Genomic DNA, 16,207 nt, shown 5'->3' with positions numbered 1-16,207 from the left:
GTTAAAAAATAATGTCTAGGTTCCATTTGGCTTGTTTTATGATTATCTGTGTGTGTGTGTGTGTGTGACTCCATCACCTCGTTTTTCTCCAAGCTGCACTCCTCCATCATCTTGTCTCCCTGCTCCTGGAAGGTGATGATGATGAGAGCCACAAAGATGTTGACGAAGAAGAAGGGGAAGACCACAAAGTAGATGACATAGAAGATGGACATCTCCATCCTGTTGCCCCGGCTGGGACCTCTGTCCTCCTCTGTCACGTCCACAGAGTGCTGCAGGACCCTGGACAGACACACAGACAGACCACAGTGGGCTCAGCAATGGACATTCTGAACCATAATTCAGTCTAACCTAGAGACATAATAAAATAAAGTAGCCTTGTGCGAGCCGGAACGGCTCATAGGAGCACGAGCCTATCTCCTGTTTCTGTAGCGTGAGGCAGCTTGATGTACAAATACACCCCCTGGACAGGACGCCAGTCTATTGCAGTCTTTGGTATGACTCAGCTGGGGATCGAACTCCCAACCTTCCAATCTCAGGGCGGACACTCTAACCACTAGGCGCTGTGGTAACATAATGAATAGTGTGTAAGGAGAGAGTGAGACTTACTGTGGCCAGCCCTCCCCAGTGGAGACAGTGAACAGAGTGAGTAGGGCCCAGACTATGTTGTCATAGTGAAAGTCATGTCTCCTCCAATCCCTCCTCTTCACCTCCTTCTTATCCTTCTCATAGTCAATGTAGAAGCCCCTGATAGAAAGAGACAGACACACAGTGTACAATAGACATTCAGAGGACAAAGAAGCAGTAGAAAACATGACCATACTGTAGGTCTCCAATAGGTCTTCATCCACCACAACTACTGTATGTTAGTGTTCTGTAAGGCCCAGTGTATGAGTGTATACAGGCAGCTCAACAGACACTTACTGGCAGTCCTTCTCTGTGTCTTTGGATCCGTCTGTGCAGTAGAAGAACTTCCCTTTGAACAGCTGCACAGCGATGACAGCGAAGATGAACATGAAGAGCTTGTAGACGATGAGGATGTTGAAGACGTTCTTCAGAGAGGTCACCACACAGTCAAACACTGCCTACACACACAGGCAGAGGACGAAGCATGAGTGAAGGCAATTGAAAAAGAGAGTCAAAGAAAATGATACGCTAAAACTGAGGGGGTTCAGCTTTCGTCCAGTTAGCTAGTGATTTGTTGAGGCTGACTTCTAACTCAAGTGCTATAAATAGCATACAATTGTCCAATATGATCCCAAACTATTGTTGCTACATGAGTGACTGAAAGAGGATTGTATTACTCTGTAGATCTTTATTTCACTTTCCAGTCCCAGGACAACCAGGTCTATTGATTGCGGTGTGTCTGGTATCAGCTGACTGACTGAATCCCTGGTCCACTCACACAGTTATCAGTTGGACTCATTTCCTCATTTCCTTTGACAGACACACTCTTCCCCCCCAGCAGAAATGGAATGTGTGAGGTTTGGGAAATCAAGTCGTGACAAAATGTTTTCATGCTCGAACTCTCAGGTTTATCACCTCATCTATCAATCTTTCCTTAGTTGATTCTCTGCTGCCTGGAAACCCTCATGTGGAAATAGGTGTGACTAAATGGATGTGAAGTAATCTCCAATTGTTTAACAGTGGCTACTGACCTGATACCGTCATACCACACACATAGACAGTACCGCAGCCTTGATAAACCCTGAACAGCCTGATAGAACTCCCCTGTAGTCTGTCCCTCAGACTGTTGACTGGGGCAGGCACTGTTAACATGGGAAGCAATTGCTGAGAAAACAAATGGAAAAGGTTACCTTGAGTTTCGGTAGTCTCTTGATGGTCTTCAGGGGCCTCAGGACGCGCAGTACCCGAAGAGACTTGATGGTTTTGATGTCCCGTCCTTTATTATTTCTACAAGTAGAGACACGTAGAATGAAGACCTGGTAAACTCACTCCAGCATTGAGCTAACCATTTTACAGGAGACGTATTACTGTACTTTACGTCTCTGATTAGAAAGAAACACAGTGCCGTAAAAAAGTATTTGCCCCTTTTCTGATTTTCTCAGTTTTTTCATATTTTTTATACAGTATGTTATCAGATCTTCAACCAAAACCTAATATTAGATAAAAGTAACCTGAGATTACAAATAACAAAAAAAAATTATACTTATTTTATTTATTTAATTAACAAGGTTATGCAACACCCAATTTCCCTGTGTGAAAAAGTAATTGCCCCCTTACATTCAATAACTGGTTGTGCCACCTTTAGCTGCAATGTCTGAAACCAAATGCTTACTGTAGTTGTTGATCAGTCTCTCACATTGCTGTGGAGGAATTTTGGCCCACTCTTGCATGAAGAACTGCTTTAACTCAGCGACATTTGTGGGTTTTCAAGCATGAACTGCTAGTTTCAAGTCCTGCCACAATATCTCAATTTGGATTAGGTCTGGATTGACTAGGCCATTAAAAAACGTCAACATTTGTTGCTTTTTAACCATTTTCATGTAGACTTGATTGTGTGTTTTGGATAATTGTTTTGCTGCATGACCCAGCTGCGCATCAGCTTCAGGTCACAGACAAATGGCCTGACATTCTCCTGTAGAATTCTCTGATACAGAGCAGAATTCATGGTTCCTTCTATTAAGGCAAGTCGTCGCCAGACATAACGGGACCCACGTCGTCCAAAAAGTTGACTCAAGTTTGCCAAAAAGCACCTGAAGCCCCTGGATGATCATCAAGACTCTTGGAAGAATGTTCTATCGACAGATGGGTCAAAAGTATAACTTATTGGAAGACATGTATCCCATTATGTGGGTGTTGCAAAACCTTGTTTATGAAATACATTTAATAAGTATGTAATTGTTATGTTATTTGTTCAATCAGGTTCCCTTGATCTAATATTAGGTTTTGGTTGAAGAACTGATAACATTGAGTATCAAAAATACGCAATTAGAAAAATTTGAAAGGGGGCAAATACTTTTTCACAGCACTTATGTATGAACTATAGAGGAAACACAGGATCCTGTTGAGAAAAGAGCAGAAAGAAAGAGAATAAAGAGAGTGTTTTTACCCCAACACATTCCTGGCAGTCCCACAGCAACACAATCCACAGGAGCAGAGAACGACAGAGAGAAAGACATGATACTGAACATGTACATCTCAGGGTGGGAAAAAACATGTATATCACAAAACAGAGTGAAAAACAGTGCTATGTCCAGTCAAAGACCTGAGCAGTCAAGCTACACTGGCAGTATACACTCTAGTACTGTACACTACACAAACCACTACACAGGAAGTTATAACCTATGCAAGGTCACATGACTCACGTGAGGGCGAAGGCCACCAGAGCTCCGACCACCACGATAAAGTCTAGAATGTTCCACAGGTCCCGGAAATAGGAGCCGTCATGGAGAATCAAGCCCTGGTCTATCATCTGTCAAATACACATCTTGTTAAGTCATTTGAAAACTGCACTAAATATTGGCATAGGGGGGCCTCACTGTTAATTAGCAAAATACTGTACATTCTGTCTATCTGACATTACATTTTCTCGGGACTACCCACTGGGCACAGACGTCATTCATTGAAATGACATGGAAACAACATTGATTCAACCAGTGTGTGCCCAGTGGGTAACAGCTTATGCCAAACATGTTCATGTACCATCTGCCCAATCCAACTGCTTCTGCTACAGTATGGTATGTCCTCTGTCATGTAAATATGACACAGTTTGGTCATGTTTCAATACAGGATTCCTGCTGATTGAATAGAGAATACTGTATTTTCTTTCTATTAAGTCATAACTCACCTTTATTATCATTTCAAATGTAAAGACACCTGTGAACACGTAGTCAAAGTAACGCAAAACCTGTGGGGTAAAAAGTAGACAAATATATTAATACATTAATTACAATATTGGACTCCAGGGGTTGATGAAGAACATTTAATTATTTGCCATCAGCTCATACATTAGAGGAGAACAAAAAGCACTTAGGACCAGAGTGAGACTCTGAGACACTATGTTTAACGTGTTGCATTTGTTCTTCACCACTGAACTGGGGACACATTTCCCTTTTAGGAAACCAACTTCTCTCTTTAATGGTCACATTGATTACGTTTACCCTGAGGGCCTTCTATTTCTAAGACAATGCTTTTAAGTGGTGCCCTTCTCTTCTGATGAATATATGCTTTGATTATCTTCCTAGCATATCACACAGGCCCATTGCATTTCCAACTCAATCTGCCTCAATCACCAACATCCAAAGAAGCCCCCCCCATCAAGTCACCGTGGGAGACCTTCACAAAGCAATTATAATAATGCTTTCTTTTAGTATTTCAGCTAGTACATGGCCAGATATGAGACCCCAGGCACACATTCCCAATGATTCGTTTTTACTTGAAGGAACTTCTGTAACGACATACAAAACAATGTCATCAACAATAGAAATTCTGTAGAATTCCAGATTGTACTAGCTAGATCAACGCTGTTTGTGCTATCTGTTTGATTTGTTGTCGTAGGAAGAGACTAAAGCAGAGGCAGCTGTAGGGAGTGTGATGTGATGATTCTACACCCTACAACACCCTCCTCTCCTCAATCTGGCTCCTCAGTGTGAGCAGAGAGTGACAACTCTAATATTGCTCTCCCTGTGAGATCAGATACAGTGTCAGATGCAGACACAATCCCTGTCAGGGGCACATGTTTGCACTCCTCGTTATGCTGAGAGAAAAATAATACAGCAGAGGAAAACAAAGCAAAACAAAAGCAACCACACACCAAAGACAATAGCCTAGCCACCATTGTGGAGAAGGACAGTTAGAATAGTGAGGCTCAAGGTCAGCGAGGAAAACAGCCATCTGTTGAGTCCATGTAAAGCCCAGTGACCAGACTGGCTCTCACTTTGTTCCAGTTAGAGGTGGCTGACACGGGGTCCTCTGCAGCCAGGGCGATACTGCTGGCAGCGATCACAAGCAGGATGCACGTCTCAAAGTAACGCAGGTTCACCACATAGTGACAGGCCCGGCGGATCCTAGACAAGGAACAGAGGACACAACCGCTCTGATTGATAAACAACTGACAGAGCAGGACTGAAACCTATATCTATATCTCTATCAAGTCTGTGTTAGATGGTGAGGATGATGGTGTTAGGATGATGGTGTTAGGATGATGGTGTAGGATGATGATGTTAGGCTGATGGTATTAGGATGATGGTACTAGGATGATGGTACTAAGATGATGGTACTAAGATGATGGTGTTAGGATGATGGTGCTAGGTTGATGGTATTGGGATGATGGTGTTAGGATGATGGTGTTAGGATGATGGCATTAGGATGATGGTGTTAGGATGATGGTATTAGGTTGATGGTATTAGGATGATGGTACTAGGATGATGGTTCTAGGATGATGGTACTAGGATGATGGTGTTAGGATGATGGTCCTAGGTTGATGGTATTGGGATGATGGTGTTAGGATGATGGCGTTAGGATGATGGCATTAGGATGATGGTGTTAGGATGATGGTATTAGGTTGATGGTGTTAGGATGATGGTGATAGGATGATGGTATTAGCTTGATGGTGTTAGGATGATGGTGATAGGATGATGGTGCTAGGATGATGGTATTAGGTTTATGGTGTTAGGTTGGTGGTGTTAGGATGATGGTACTAGGATGATGCTGTTAGGTTGATGCTGTTAGGATGATAGTACTAGGATGATGGTGTTAGGATGAATGTTCTGGATGATGTAATAGGAGTAGCAGAGAGGAACAGAGGGAGACTTACGGGTTGCCAGGTTTGAAGATGAACATGCTATCAGGTGTGACAATATTGGCTGGGCTGGTCAACTGCTCCTCTTCCTTCTCAGGCTTGGACGCCTCCATGTCGTTACTGTTACCTGGAAGAGGTGGAGAATGTGGGTGTGCTGCTGTGCTCTGATTGTGGTAACATGCTGTGATATCAGAGATATCTCCAACCCCCAAGAGATGGAGGCTTTCATACACCAAGGCATTTCATACACCTCTCAGCGGAACTAGCACACTGAATGCACATATGTGATAGAATAAGGACACCCTTGAAGGTGTTACCTGTGATGGGGGTGAGCTCTAGTGACGACTGAACATTGGTCACCTCTATGTAGATACTGGAGCTCAGAGGGGAGTTATCCTGGTTCAGAGTGGTGGCATTGTTCCCAGTATCACTATCTCCTGTCTGGCCCTCTGGGAGCTCCAGTACTGCAGCCTGAAATGGCTGCAGGGTGGGTGGTTCTGACTGTGGACCCTGCTCCCTGTTCTGCAGCTCAGGAACCCCAGCCTGGTTAGGGTCACCCTGTCTGTCGAGGAGCAGAGGGACAAGGGACAACATCTAGGCTTGGAGTCCGGATTCATTGGGGATTTGTTGCATTTTGGGCACTCTGAAGTCTGATACATTGAACATAGCAGAAAACTGACTACTAACAGTTTACTATACAAACAGAGTCTACAGAATACTATACAAACAGAGTCTACAGAATACTATACAAACAGTCTACTATATACTGAACTAATAGAACTAGCTGTACATCAGTGTCAGTTCCTCCTCACCTGTGTTCAGCCTCCCTGGTCTCAGAAGGCTGGCTGGTCTCTCCCGCATTACCGGCTCTCCTCTCCTTCTCCTGTGGGTCCTCTGGGGTCTTTCTCTCCCTGCTGATAGAGCGACTGCTCCCCTCCCTCTGGGGTGAGTCCAGGCCTCTGGCCCCAGCCTGGGCTTCATGGTGCCCTGTGCCCCTTGGCCTCCTGAACCTCATCCCTGCCATGTCAGGGGTCAGGGTGTCACCAGCAGGAGGGCGGAACTTACGCACCGCTCTCTGCCTTCTCTCCCCATTTAACCTGGGGCTCCTGCGGCCATTGACACCTGGGTGGCTGTGGTTGGTGACATCAAGCTTGCTCTCTGGGCACAGCTCAGATTCAGTGGGCTCCGGAATGGACACAACTGTGGACGTGGAGGGGTCAGGCAGGGGACTGTCGATGGGTATGGGTGACTCTGCTAAAGGGATGGACAAGGGGGGCTCAGGGACGCCCATGGACAGGGGTGGCTCCTCTAGAGTTAGGTCCATGGGCTTGGGGGGCTGAGCTGTGGAGGCCGTAGGGTCAGCCGTGGGGTCAGCCAGCTTCAGGCTGCCTGTGGGTGTGCCTGTGGCTTTGAGGTGGTGGGGGCATCCAGGGGGCACCTCCTGCTCCTCACTGGGGCTGCTGAAGAGGATCTCTCGGCTGGACATCTGCCGGTGCCTGCGCAGTTGGCTGGTTCTCTGCTCCCACACAGACATGGTCATCCGTCTTCTCCTCTCCCCCCTGGACATGAAAGAGTTAGAGGAATTCAGTGGCGGGCAGGGGGGCCCCTCGGCGAGGCTCTCAGCCTCCTCCAGAGAGTAGGCAGGCCGGCTCCTGTGTATCGCTCTTTTCCTGTACAGGTAGGGTCTCCTCCTCCTGCTGGGAGAGAGGACAACAACACTGTCAGGATTAGCAGTAAGGGAGATAGAAACACAGTACTTGTATATAACAGTGATATACACTGAATGTTGTAACCTCTACTTTTCATTTTAAACCAATTCCAAAATGTGTTAGAATAGTTTTTTAATTTCTTCTACTTGCTTGTGTACAAATGTTTGTGAAACATACACTTATAAATAAAACATTTGTACAAAACCAGTGAGCAGTTGGAACACATTCGAGAAAAGGCAATCTAGTCTGATTTTCAAAGCTTGGTAAACAAGATCCAGAATTTTAATTAAGCATTGATGAAAAACAATTTACTGGCTCAATGAAGATGTTATGTAATAAATTAAGCAAAATGTAACTAGGAAGTTGTAATAACTATAATGAAAGTGGGAGACGTAGAAACCAGTGGAACTGATATAAGATGCAGAGCCAAATACTGTAAGATTCTGGAAGTAAAACAAGGAACGTAATAAAATGAGAACAGAAGAGTTAACCCAGTTAAGAAAATCAGGCAGTTTGTTTTGAAATTGAAATGAACAGACAGCGTTAATACTTACTCGTACTTGTACTCTTGTGTGGTCCGTGTTATCAATAAGCGATTGGTTGAAAACAAGACATTAGTGCTTTTGTGAGCAGAGACAAAACAGGCCCTGAGACACAGTCCAACAACATTACCAATTTCAATGGATCACTATTAGACTATAGTCTACTGCATTGTATGTCTGTATAGCCAAAATCATTATTTTCTGTATTACCAGGTAGTAAAACCCTTTTAAATGATTCAACCAAATGAATATTGCCTAAATGTTTTGGGCTGTGCCTCTAGGCAGGCAAAGCGCCACATGACAAACAGGATGGCAGCAGTATTAGATCAGAACAACATTAACATCAACAGGTGCAACATATAAAATATTCAGGAAGTTTGAAATGTTAAAGACATTCAGAGATACAGTATGGCACAGGAATAAAACACAGAAATGGCCTTCATTGGCACAACAAACAGAACAGAGACAGAGATTGTTTAGGCAAAGCAACCATATCAGTTTGCATTACGTGTGCAGCTCTCCTCCCCAAAGTTGTGCCAGGGTAACATTCTCATTGGTCATGCTGGTCAGAGAGAGACATGCAGCCATCGCTCTCTACAGTATCAGGAGTCTCAGACATGCTTCAACCTTTTTCACTTAGTCAACATCATCATCATCATGCTCTGAAGGTCAGTTGTGCAAGATCCCCCGGAGGAAAGACAGTTACAGCATTTCACCTCAGACATCACAGACATGATGCAATGCTACCAAAGTTCAGAGATTTCTCCAAACACAGACGCTGGAAAACCTATGGTATTCAAATCTCATCAACGTGATTCGACAAGTGCCTGACCCTGAATATGTCATAAGGTACCCTGCAAAACCCTGCACATACAGTGGCTTGCGAAAGTATTCACCCGCCTTAGCATTTTTCCTATTTTGTTGCCTTACAACCTGGAATTAAAATTGATTTTTGGGGGGTTTGTATCATTTGATTTACATAACATGCCTACCACTTTGAAGATGCAACATATTTTTTATTGTGAAACAAACAAGAAATAAGACAAAAAAAGAAAAGAAAACTTGAGCGTGCATAACTATTCAGCTACTTCAAGTTGGATGAGTTCCGCTGGTGTACAGCAATCTTTAAGTCATACCACAGATTCTCAATTGGATTGAGGTCTGGGCTTTGACTAGGCCATTCCAAGACATTTCAATGTTTCCCCTTAAACCACTCAAGTGTTGCTTTAGCAGTATGCTTAGGGTCATTGTCCAGCTGGAAGGTGAACCTCCATCCCAGTCTCAAATCTCTGGAAGACTGAAACAGGTTTCCCTCAAGAATTTCCCTGTATTTAGCGCCATCCTTCATTCCTTCAATTCTGACCAGTTTCCCAGTCCCTGCCGATGGAAAAACATCCCCACAGCATGATGCTGCCACCACCATGCTTCACTGTGGGGATGGTGTTCTTGGGGTGATGAGAGGTATTGGGTTTGCACCAGACATAGCGTTTTCCTTGATGGCCAAAAAACTCAATTTTAGTCTCATCTGACCAGAGTACCTTCTTCCATATGTTTGGGGAGTCTCCCACATGCCTTTTGGCGAACACCAAACGTGTTTGCTTATTTTTTTCTTTAAGCAATGGCTTTTTTCTGGCCACTCTTCCGTAAAGCCCAGCTCTGTGGAGTGTATGGCTTAAAGTGGTCTATGGACAGATACTCCAATCTCCGTTGTGGAGCTTTGCAGCTCCTTCAGGGTTATCTTTGGTCTCTTTGTTGCCTCTCTGATTAACCTCCTTGCCTGGTCTGTGAGTTTTGGTGGGCTGCCCTCTTGGCAGGTTTGTTGTGGTGCCATATTCTTTCAATTTTTTAATAATGGATTTAATGGTGCTCCGTGGGATGTTCAAAGTTTCTGATATTTTTTTATAACCCAACCCTGATCTGTACTTCTCCACAACTTTGTCCCTGACCTGTTTGGAGAGCTCCTTGGTCTTCATGGTGCCGCTTGCTTGGTGGTGCCCCTTGCTTAGTGGTGTTGCAGACTCTGGGGCCTTTCAGAACAGGTGTATATATACTGAGATAATGTGACAGATCATGTGACACTTAGATTGCACACAGGTGGACTTTATTTAACTCATTATGTGACTTCTGAAGGTAATTGGTTGCACCAGATCTTATTTAGGGGCTTCATAGCAAAGGGGGTGAATACATATGCACGCACCACTTTTACGGTATTTATTTTTTAGAATTTTCTGAAACAAGTCATTTTTTTAATTTCACCAATTTGGACTATTATGTGTATGTGTATATATTATGTGTAAATCCAAATAAAAATCCATTTAAATTACAGGTTGTAATGCAACAAAATAGGAAAAACGCCAAGGGGGATGAATACTTTTGCAAGGCACTGTATAGATATGCCTCAACCTGGGTGAACCTAGATGAAAAACCAACAACTTCAAGTTACTGAGGGGAAAATCCTCCAGTTTTATATTTCCGCATAAGCAATTCATGGAACTGGTTATATTTGTAGCACGCACCACAGCTCTGCTAATCTTCACTCCTGCTGTACTAACGTATTGCCAAGGAGATCTAATGCTGCACAGCATGAGACCAAAATGTTTAATTATGAAACATTTAAAAATGCTTTTTCCGCGCATGTGGTTTGAATGACCATGCAATATGCTGTTCATTTCCAACATGCGTACCATCTCTCTATGTTTCACCATGCCTAAGTACATGCACTTCCACCAGACAGACTGGGTGTCACAACATTCATATAGGAAATCAATACTGTGGGCTTTGATGAAATAACATTACTTTATGACTCTTGTCTCTTGTAACCCAACATGGCATGTCCAGATGAATGACTTCCTGACACTTGGTAATTCTTCTATTTACTCCAAAAACATAACGATTACAAAAATCAGTCTTGTGAAAGTAAGGGTGACTAAGTACTGCAGAATATTTATCTAATTGGAATGATATATTAATTTGGATGCCAGTAATGCTGTCGCTATGACGACGGTATAGGCTCATCCCTGCAGATACTGGGAAGCCTGCCGGTAGCCATGGTGACACGCTGTTCAATTTAGAGCAAATTATAGAGGTACAATCTAAAACAGACCTATAGACCTATCAGGAAGGGTATATCAATACCTCTTTAGTTGTTCAGTTCAGTTGTTTCCAGCACACATTTTCAGCAATATGAACATCATTAGCGATGGCCAAGAAGTCATTAGGCCTCCTGTAGCTCAGTTGGTAGAGCATGGCGCTTGCAACGCCAGGGTTGTGGGTTCGATTCCCAAGGGGGGCCAGTATGAAAAATGTATGCACTCACTAACTGTAAGTCGCTCTGGATAAGAGCGTCTGCTAAATGACTCAAATGTAAAAAATTATGAAGGGCACTACGACTGTCCGGAGCTCCATTATACAGCTACAATTACAGTAGCCTGTACCTAGATCAAACGGACTAAATCAACTATGATTTACCAGTAACACAAACTACTCTGAGTGTATAAAACATTAGGAACACCTGCTCTTTCCATGACATAGACTGACTGACCAGGTGAAAGCTAAGATCCCTTATTGATGTCATCTGTTATATCCACTTCACTCAGTGTAGATGAAGGGGAGGAGACAGGTTAACAAAATATTTTTTTGACAATTGAGACATGGATTGTGTATGTGTGCCATTCAGAGGGTGAATGGGCAAGACAAAATATTTAAGTGCCTTTGAACAGGTTATGACATTAGGTGCCAGATGCACCGGTTTGAGTGTGTCAGGAACTGCAACGCTTCTGGGATTATCACGCTCAATAGTTTCCCATTTGTATCAAGAATGGTCCACCACTCAAAGGACATCCAGCCAACTTGACACAACTGTGAATCAACATGGGCCAGCATCCCTGTGGAACGCTTTCAACACCTTGTAGAGTGATGAATTGAGGCTGTTCTGAGGGCAAAAGGGGGTGCAACTCAATATTAGGAAGGTGTTCCTAATGTTTTGTACACTCAGTGTATAATCTAATCTAGTTCAAACCCGGGGCTCTAATGCAGTTCAAGGCACATTTTCCTGCCGATTTGCAAAAGCCAAATTCCAAGGCATAGCACTACATAACAAAAATTGCCCATAGTCAAACTGATTCCCTAAGGCTTTGTCAGCCTCAATCCCTCCCTTCCTTTAGTGTTGGCTGTACTACAGCAACAGCCTCTGGTGTGACTACATAGTGTTAGTACTGTTAGTTAGCAGTCTGTTAGAGTCCTGAGGGAGACAGAGAGGAAGGAGAACAGGCAGCAGGGGTACACACACCACTTACTGTGATGACATCAGGGAAGACATGGCCCCTACTTCCTTGGCTTTCTGGAGAGCATGTTTCTGATTGAAAGCAGCCTCTTCGTCCTCTTCGTCCTAGATATAAGATTGCATAGAACAGATTAATTAATCACAGATGCTGTTGAGAGCAGGTATCATCTTCAATTATGGGAAGACTAGTGAATTGTTGAAAGGAGATTTTACCTTGGTTAGTTCCTGGGCATTGGCCAGATTGTCCACAGCGATGGCCAAGAAGACATTCAGCAGCGTGTCTGGTCACACTCATGTCAAGGACCTAGATGTCTGATCTACAGAATCCACACATCAGACGTTTAATCTAATCATATCTACAGTGTGAAAAGTGATTTGCTAGCTGAGAAAGGATACAGTTACCAAAGAGTGTGAGCACAATGAAGTATATGGAGGACCACATTCCTGACTTCACTCCTCCCTGGGAGCGGATCCCATTGTACATCACCTCATTCCAGTCTTCTCCTGTCAGGATCTAGATATACAGTGCCTAGTGAAAGTCTACACATCCATTGCACAGTCTTCATCGTTTTCTGCCTTAAAAAGGGATTACATTAGTTTTTTTTCATACAGATCTGCACAACCTACTCCACATTTTCAAAGTGAAAGATAGTTACAGAACATTTTCCAAATTAATAAATAATCCAAAAAAAAAAAAAATCTTGATTGCGTATGTCTTGGCACCCCAGAGTTAATACTTGGTGGAAGCACCTTTGGCAGCCATTACAGTTGTTAATCATTTTGTATAAGATTCTACTAACTTTGCACAACTCTTAGGGCAACATTTTTCTGTTGTCTTTGTCAAAATTGCTCAAGCTCAGTAAATTTGGTTGGTAATCATTGATGGACAACAATATTCAGACCTTGTCTCCAATTTTCAAGCAAATTTGACTAAGGCTGGACCACTCAGGAACACTCAACACCTATTGCAAAACCATTCTGGTGTGTCTTTGGCATTTACATTTTGTAATTGTCCCACTAAAAAATACTATCCCAGGGTAAGGTTTTCAGAAGACTGAAGCAAGTTTTCCTCTAACTTTTTACCTGGGATTTGCTCCTTTCATTATTATTTTGATCCTGACAAACTCCCTAGTTCCTTCTGGTTATAAGCTTACCCATAACATGATGCTGCTACCACAATACTTGAAAATACAGAGGGTTTTACTCTGTGTTGTGTTCTATTGGATTTGACCCAAACCTGTAGTTTTAAATTTAGGCCAAAAAGTTAATTTATTTGCCGTGTTGTCTTGCAGTATTGCTTAACGGCCTTGTTTCAAACAGGATGGATGATTTGTAGAGGATTTTTTAACACAGTCTTTCTTCTTTTAACTTTTTCATACAGGCCAGTATTGTGGAATGAATGCAATGTTGTTGATCCTCTGTATTTTCAAGTATTGTGGTGGCAGCATCATGTTATGGGTATGATTGTCACCAGCAGGGACTGGGGAGTTTGTCAGGATCAAAATAAATATGAAAGGAGCAAAGCCCAGGTAAAATGTTAGAGGAAAATCCGCCGTAGTCTTCTGAAAACCTTACGCTGGGATAGAGTTTCAGTGGGACAATAACCCAATTATTATTACTATTTTTTTGTACTTATATCCCTTTTTCTCCCCAATTGGTAGTTACAGTCTTGTCCCATCGCTGCAACTCCCCTACGGACTCGGGAGAGGCAATGGTCGAGAGCCATGCGTCCTCTGAAACACGACCCTGCCAAGCTGCACTGCTTCTTGACACACTACTCGCTTAACCCGGAAGCCAGCCGCACCAATGTGTCGGAGGAAACACCGTCCAGCTGGCGACCGAAGTCAGCTTGCAGGCGCCCAGCCCACCACAAGGAGTTGCTAGAGCGCGATGGGACAAGGAAATCCCGGCCGGCCAATCCCTCCCCTAACCCGGACAACGCTGGGCCAATTGTGTGCCGCCCCATGGGTCTCCCGGTCACGGCCGGCTGTGACACAGCCTGGGATCAAACCCATGTCTGTAGTGACGCCTCAAGCACTGCGATGCAGTGCCTTAGACCGCTGCGCCACTCGGGAGGCCATAACACACATGTTTATGCCAAATACACATCAGAATGGCTTTACAAGAGCTGTTGAGTGTTCCTGAATGGTCCAGTCTCAGTCCTGACTTAAATCTTCTTAAAAATCAGAGACAAGGTATTGCTATCCATCAATGATTCCTAACTGATATATGTTGCCTTAATAGTTGTACAAGGTTGGTAGAATCTTATTCAAAATTATTCACAGCTGTAATGGCTGCCAAAGGTGCTTCCACCAAGTATTAACTCTGGGGTTTGAAGACATACACAATCAATACATCTTCATGTTATATTTGTATTTATCTGGAACATTTTCTGTATTTTTGTGGAGTAGGTTGTGTAGATGGGTAGGAAAAAAAATCAAATTTAATCCCTTTTTAGATTACATTTTAAGACAGCAAAATGTTAAGACTGTGCAAGATGTGTGTAGACTTTCACTAGCGACTGTAAGTACCACATACTGTATCACAGGATTCAGGCACAAGATACAGAGTAGATAATCTGCAAATTCATGACAATCCAAATATTTATATGGACTCTGTAAGATTTCCACATGCAAAGCTTTGTTACCTGAATCAAAAACACAAAACTTTACTCAATCAAAACAATTGAATTAGACCAGACCTGAAAGACAGTCATGATGGCAGCAGGAAAGGTGTCAAAGTTTGTAGGAGTGTAGTCTTCAAAGATGAACCTGCGTGGAAAGATGAGGACAGAGAGGACATCGAGTTGAGCCAGGATTTTAAAATGTTTTTTTCAGAGAGAGAGAAACCAATTCTTTTATTTTCATTTTCTGGGTAATAGAGGGGGGACTTTTTCCCAAAGTTTGTTTTATTTTCTGTATTCCAGTGGCCAGGCAACATACATCTCCGGCATGCACTGCATTCATTGAAGTGACAGTTTCCCAGAAACGGTCCTTTAACCGTGTGAACATAGCGGGACAACAGCTAAGACTAGATGTGTGACAGAATCTGCTAGGGAAAGACCGAGTCCTGTCAGGGTGTTTTTTACATTGCCACAGGGGATGAAAATGTCCTCTGTAATATAAAATGTCACAAGGAGAAGGTCATGATGACACAAATCAAATAATCAGTTGTACTACATCCACTTTGATTACATCAACTGCCAGTATCTATCATAGTTTGTGATGAGACTAGATCTGACAGACGGGCAGTGGTAGTTCATCCTTGTGTCTATGGTACAATACCTGCCACCGAACAGCTGCATGCCCAGCAGAGCAAAGACCAGGATGAAGAGGAAGAGGAGGAAGATGAGGCTGATGATGGACTTCATAGAATTCATCAGGGATACCACCAGGTTCCTCAGCGACGCCCAGTACCTGCCAATCACAACCAACCAGGGGCGGGATTAGTGGCATTTGAATTCCGTCTAAATAAGAGACAATCAATTAATTAACAATGTCTAAATATTGCTATTGTGAGGGTTTTAAATTATTTGTAGCCAGCCTGGCAATTGACATATCTGCATATCCTATCCCTAGCAGGAGGCTACAAATATCACACTGATGTGACACCCAGGAACCTCATAATCTAGGACATTGATAGCTAGGTGCCAGTGCTTGCTATGCATTGCCTCATTGCATACTGCAGGAAGAATGTTATAAACCAATGAGGAGGCCTTGGACTAACTTGGTGATCTTGAATATCCTCAGCAGACGGAGAGCGCGCAGCACACTGATGCCAAAGGACATGTCAGGCCTGAAGAACCCCCACATCACCTCAAAGATGCTGCCCACTATCACCTGTTAACAGGGCCATTAACAACATAATCACCAGATGTACCAGCACACCAACAGCAGACTTTAACGTACAGTAA

At 43.3% G+C, this 16,207-nt stretch overlaps 1 protein-coding gene across 1 annotated transcript in view; it reads right to left on the bottom strand.

Moving 5' to 3' along the window:
- The window catches only part of LOC121533397 (voltage-dependent R-type calcium channel subunit alpha-1E), a 98,974-nt gene that overhangs the window by 15,936 nt on the left and 66,831 nt on the right, over positions 1-16,207 (bottom strand). The window contains exons 13-29 of the mRNA XM_041839301.1: positions 16,021-16,133; positions 15,579-15,710; positions 14,996-15,065; positions 12,691-12,808; positions 12,508-12,575; positions 12,308-12,399; positions 6,574-7,320; positions 6,079-6,323; positions 5,777-5,888; positions 4,898-5,027; positions 3,809-3,868; positions 3,327-3,433; positions 3,071-3,082; positions 1,815-1,911; positions 922-1,082; positions 607-744; positions 78-279 (exon numbers count right to left, since the gene is read on the bottom strand). Of these exons, the coding sequence (XP_041695235.1) occupies positions 78-279; positions 607-744; positions 922-1,082; positions 1,815-1,911; positions 3,071-3,082; positions 3,327-3,433; positions 3,809-3,868; positions 4,898-5,027; positions 5,777-5,888; positions 6,079-6,323; positions 6,574-7,320; positions 12,308-12,399; positions 12,508-12,575; positions 12,691-12,808; positions 14,996-15,065; positions 15,579-15,710; positions 16,021-16,133 (2,604 nt within the window). The remainder of the gene's footprint in view (positions 1-77; positions 280-606; positions 745-921; positions 1,083-1,814; positions 1,912-3,070; positions 3,083-3,326; positions 3,434-3,808; positions 3,869-4,897; positions 5,028-5,776; positions 5,889-6,078; positions 6,324-6,573; positions 7,321-12,307; positions 12,400-12,507; positions 12,576-12,690; positions 12,809-14,995; positions 15,066-15,578; positions 15,711-16,020; positions 16,134-16,207) is intronic.

Source organism: Coregonus clupeaformis, chromosome 20 (assembly GCF_020615455.1).
Source record: "Coregonus clupeaformis isolate EN_2021a chromosome 20, ASM2061545v1, whole genome shotgun sequence".
In the NCBI taxonomy this organism is placed as follows: domain Eukaryota; kingdom Metazoa; phylum Chordata; class Actinopteri; order Salmoniformes; family Salmonidae; genus Coregonus; species Coregonus clupeaformis.
The sequence above is the reverse complement of the archived record's forward strand: the minus strand, read 5'-3'. Positions and strand labels throughout refer to the sequence as shown.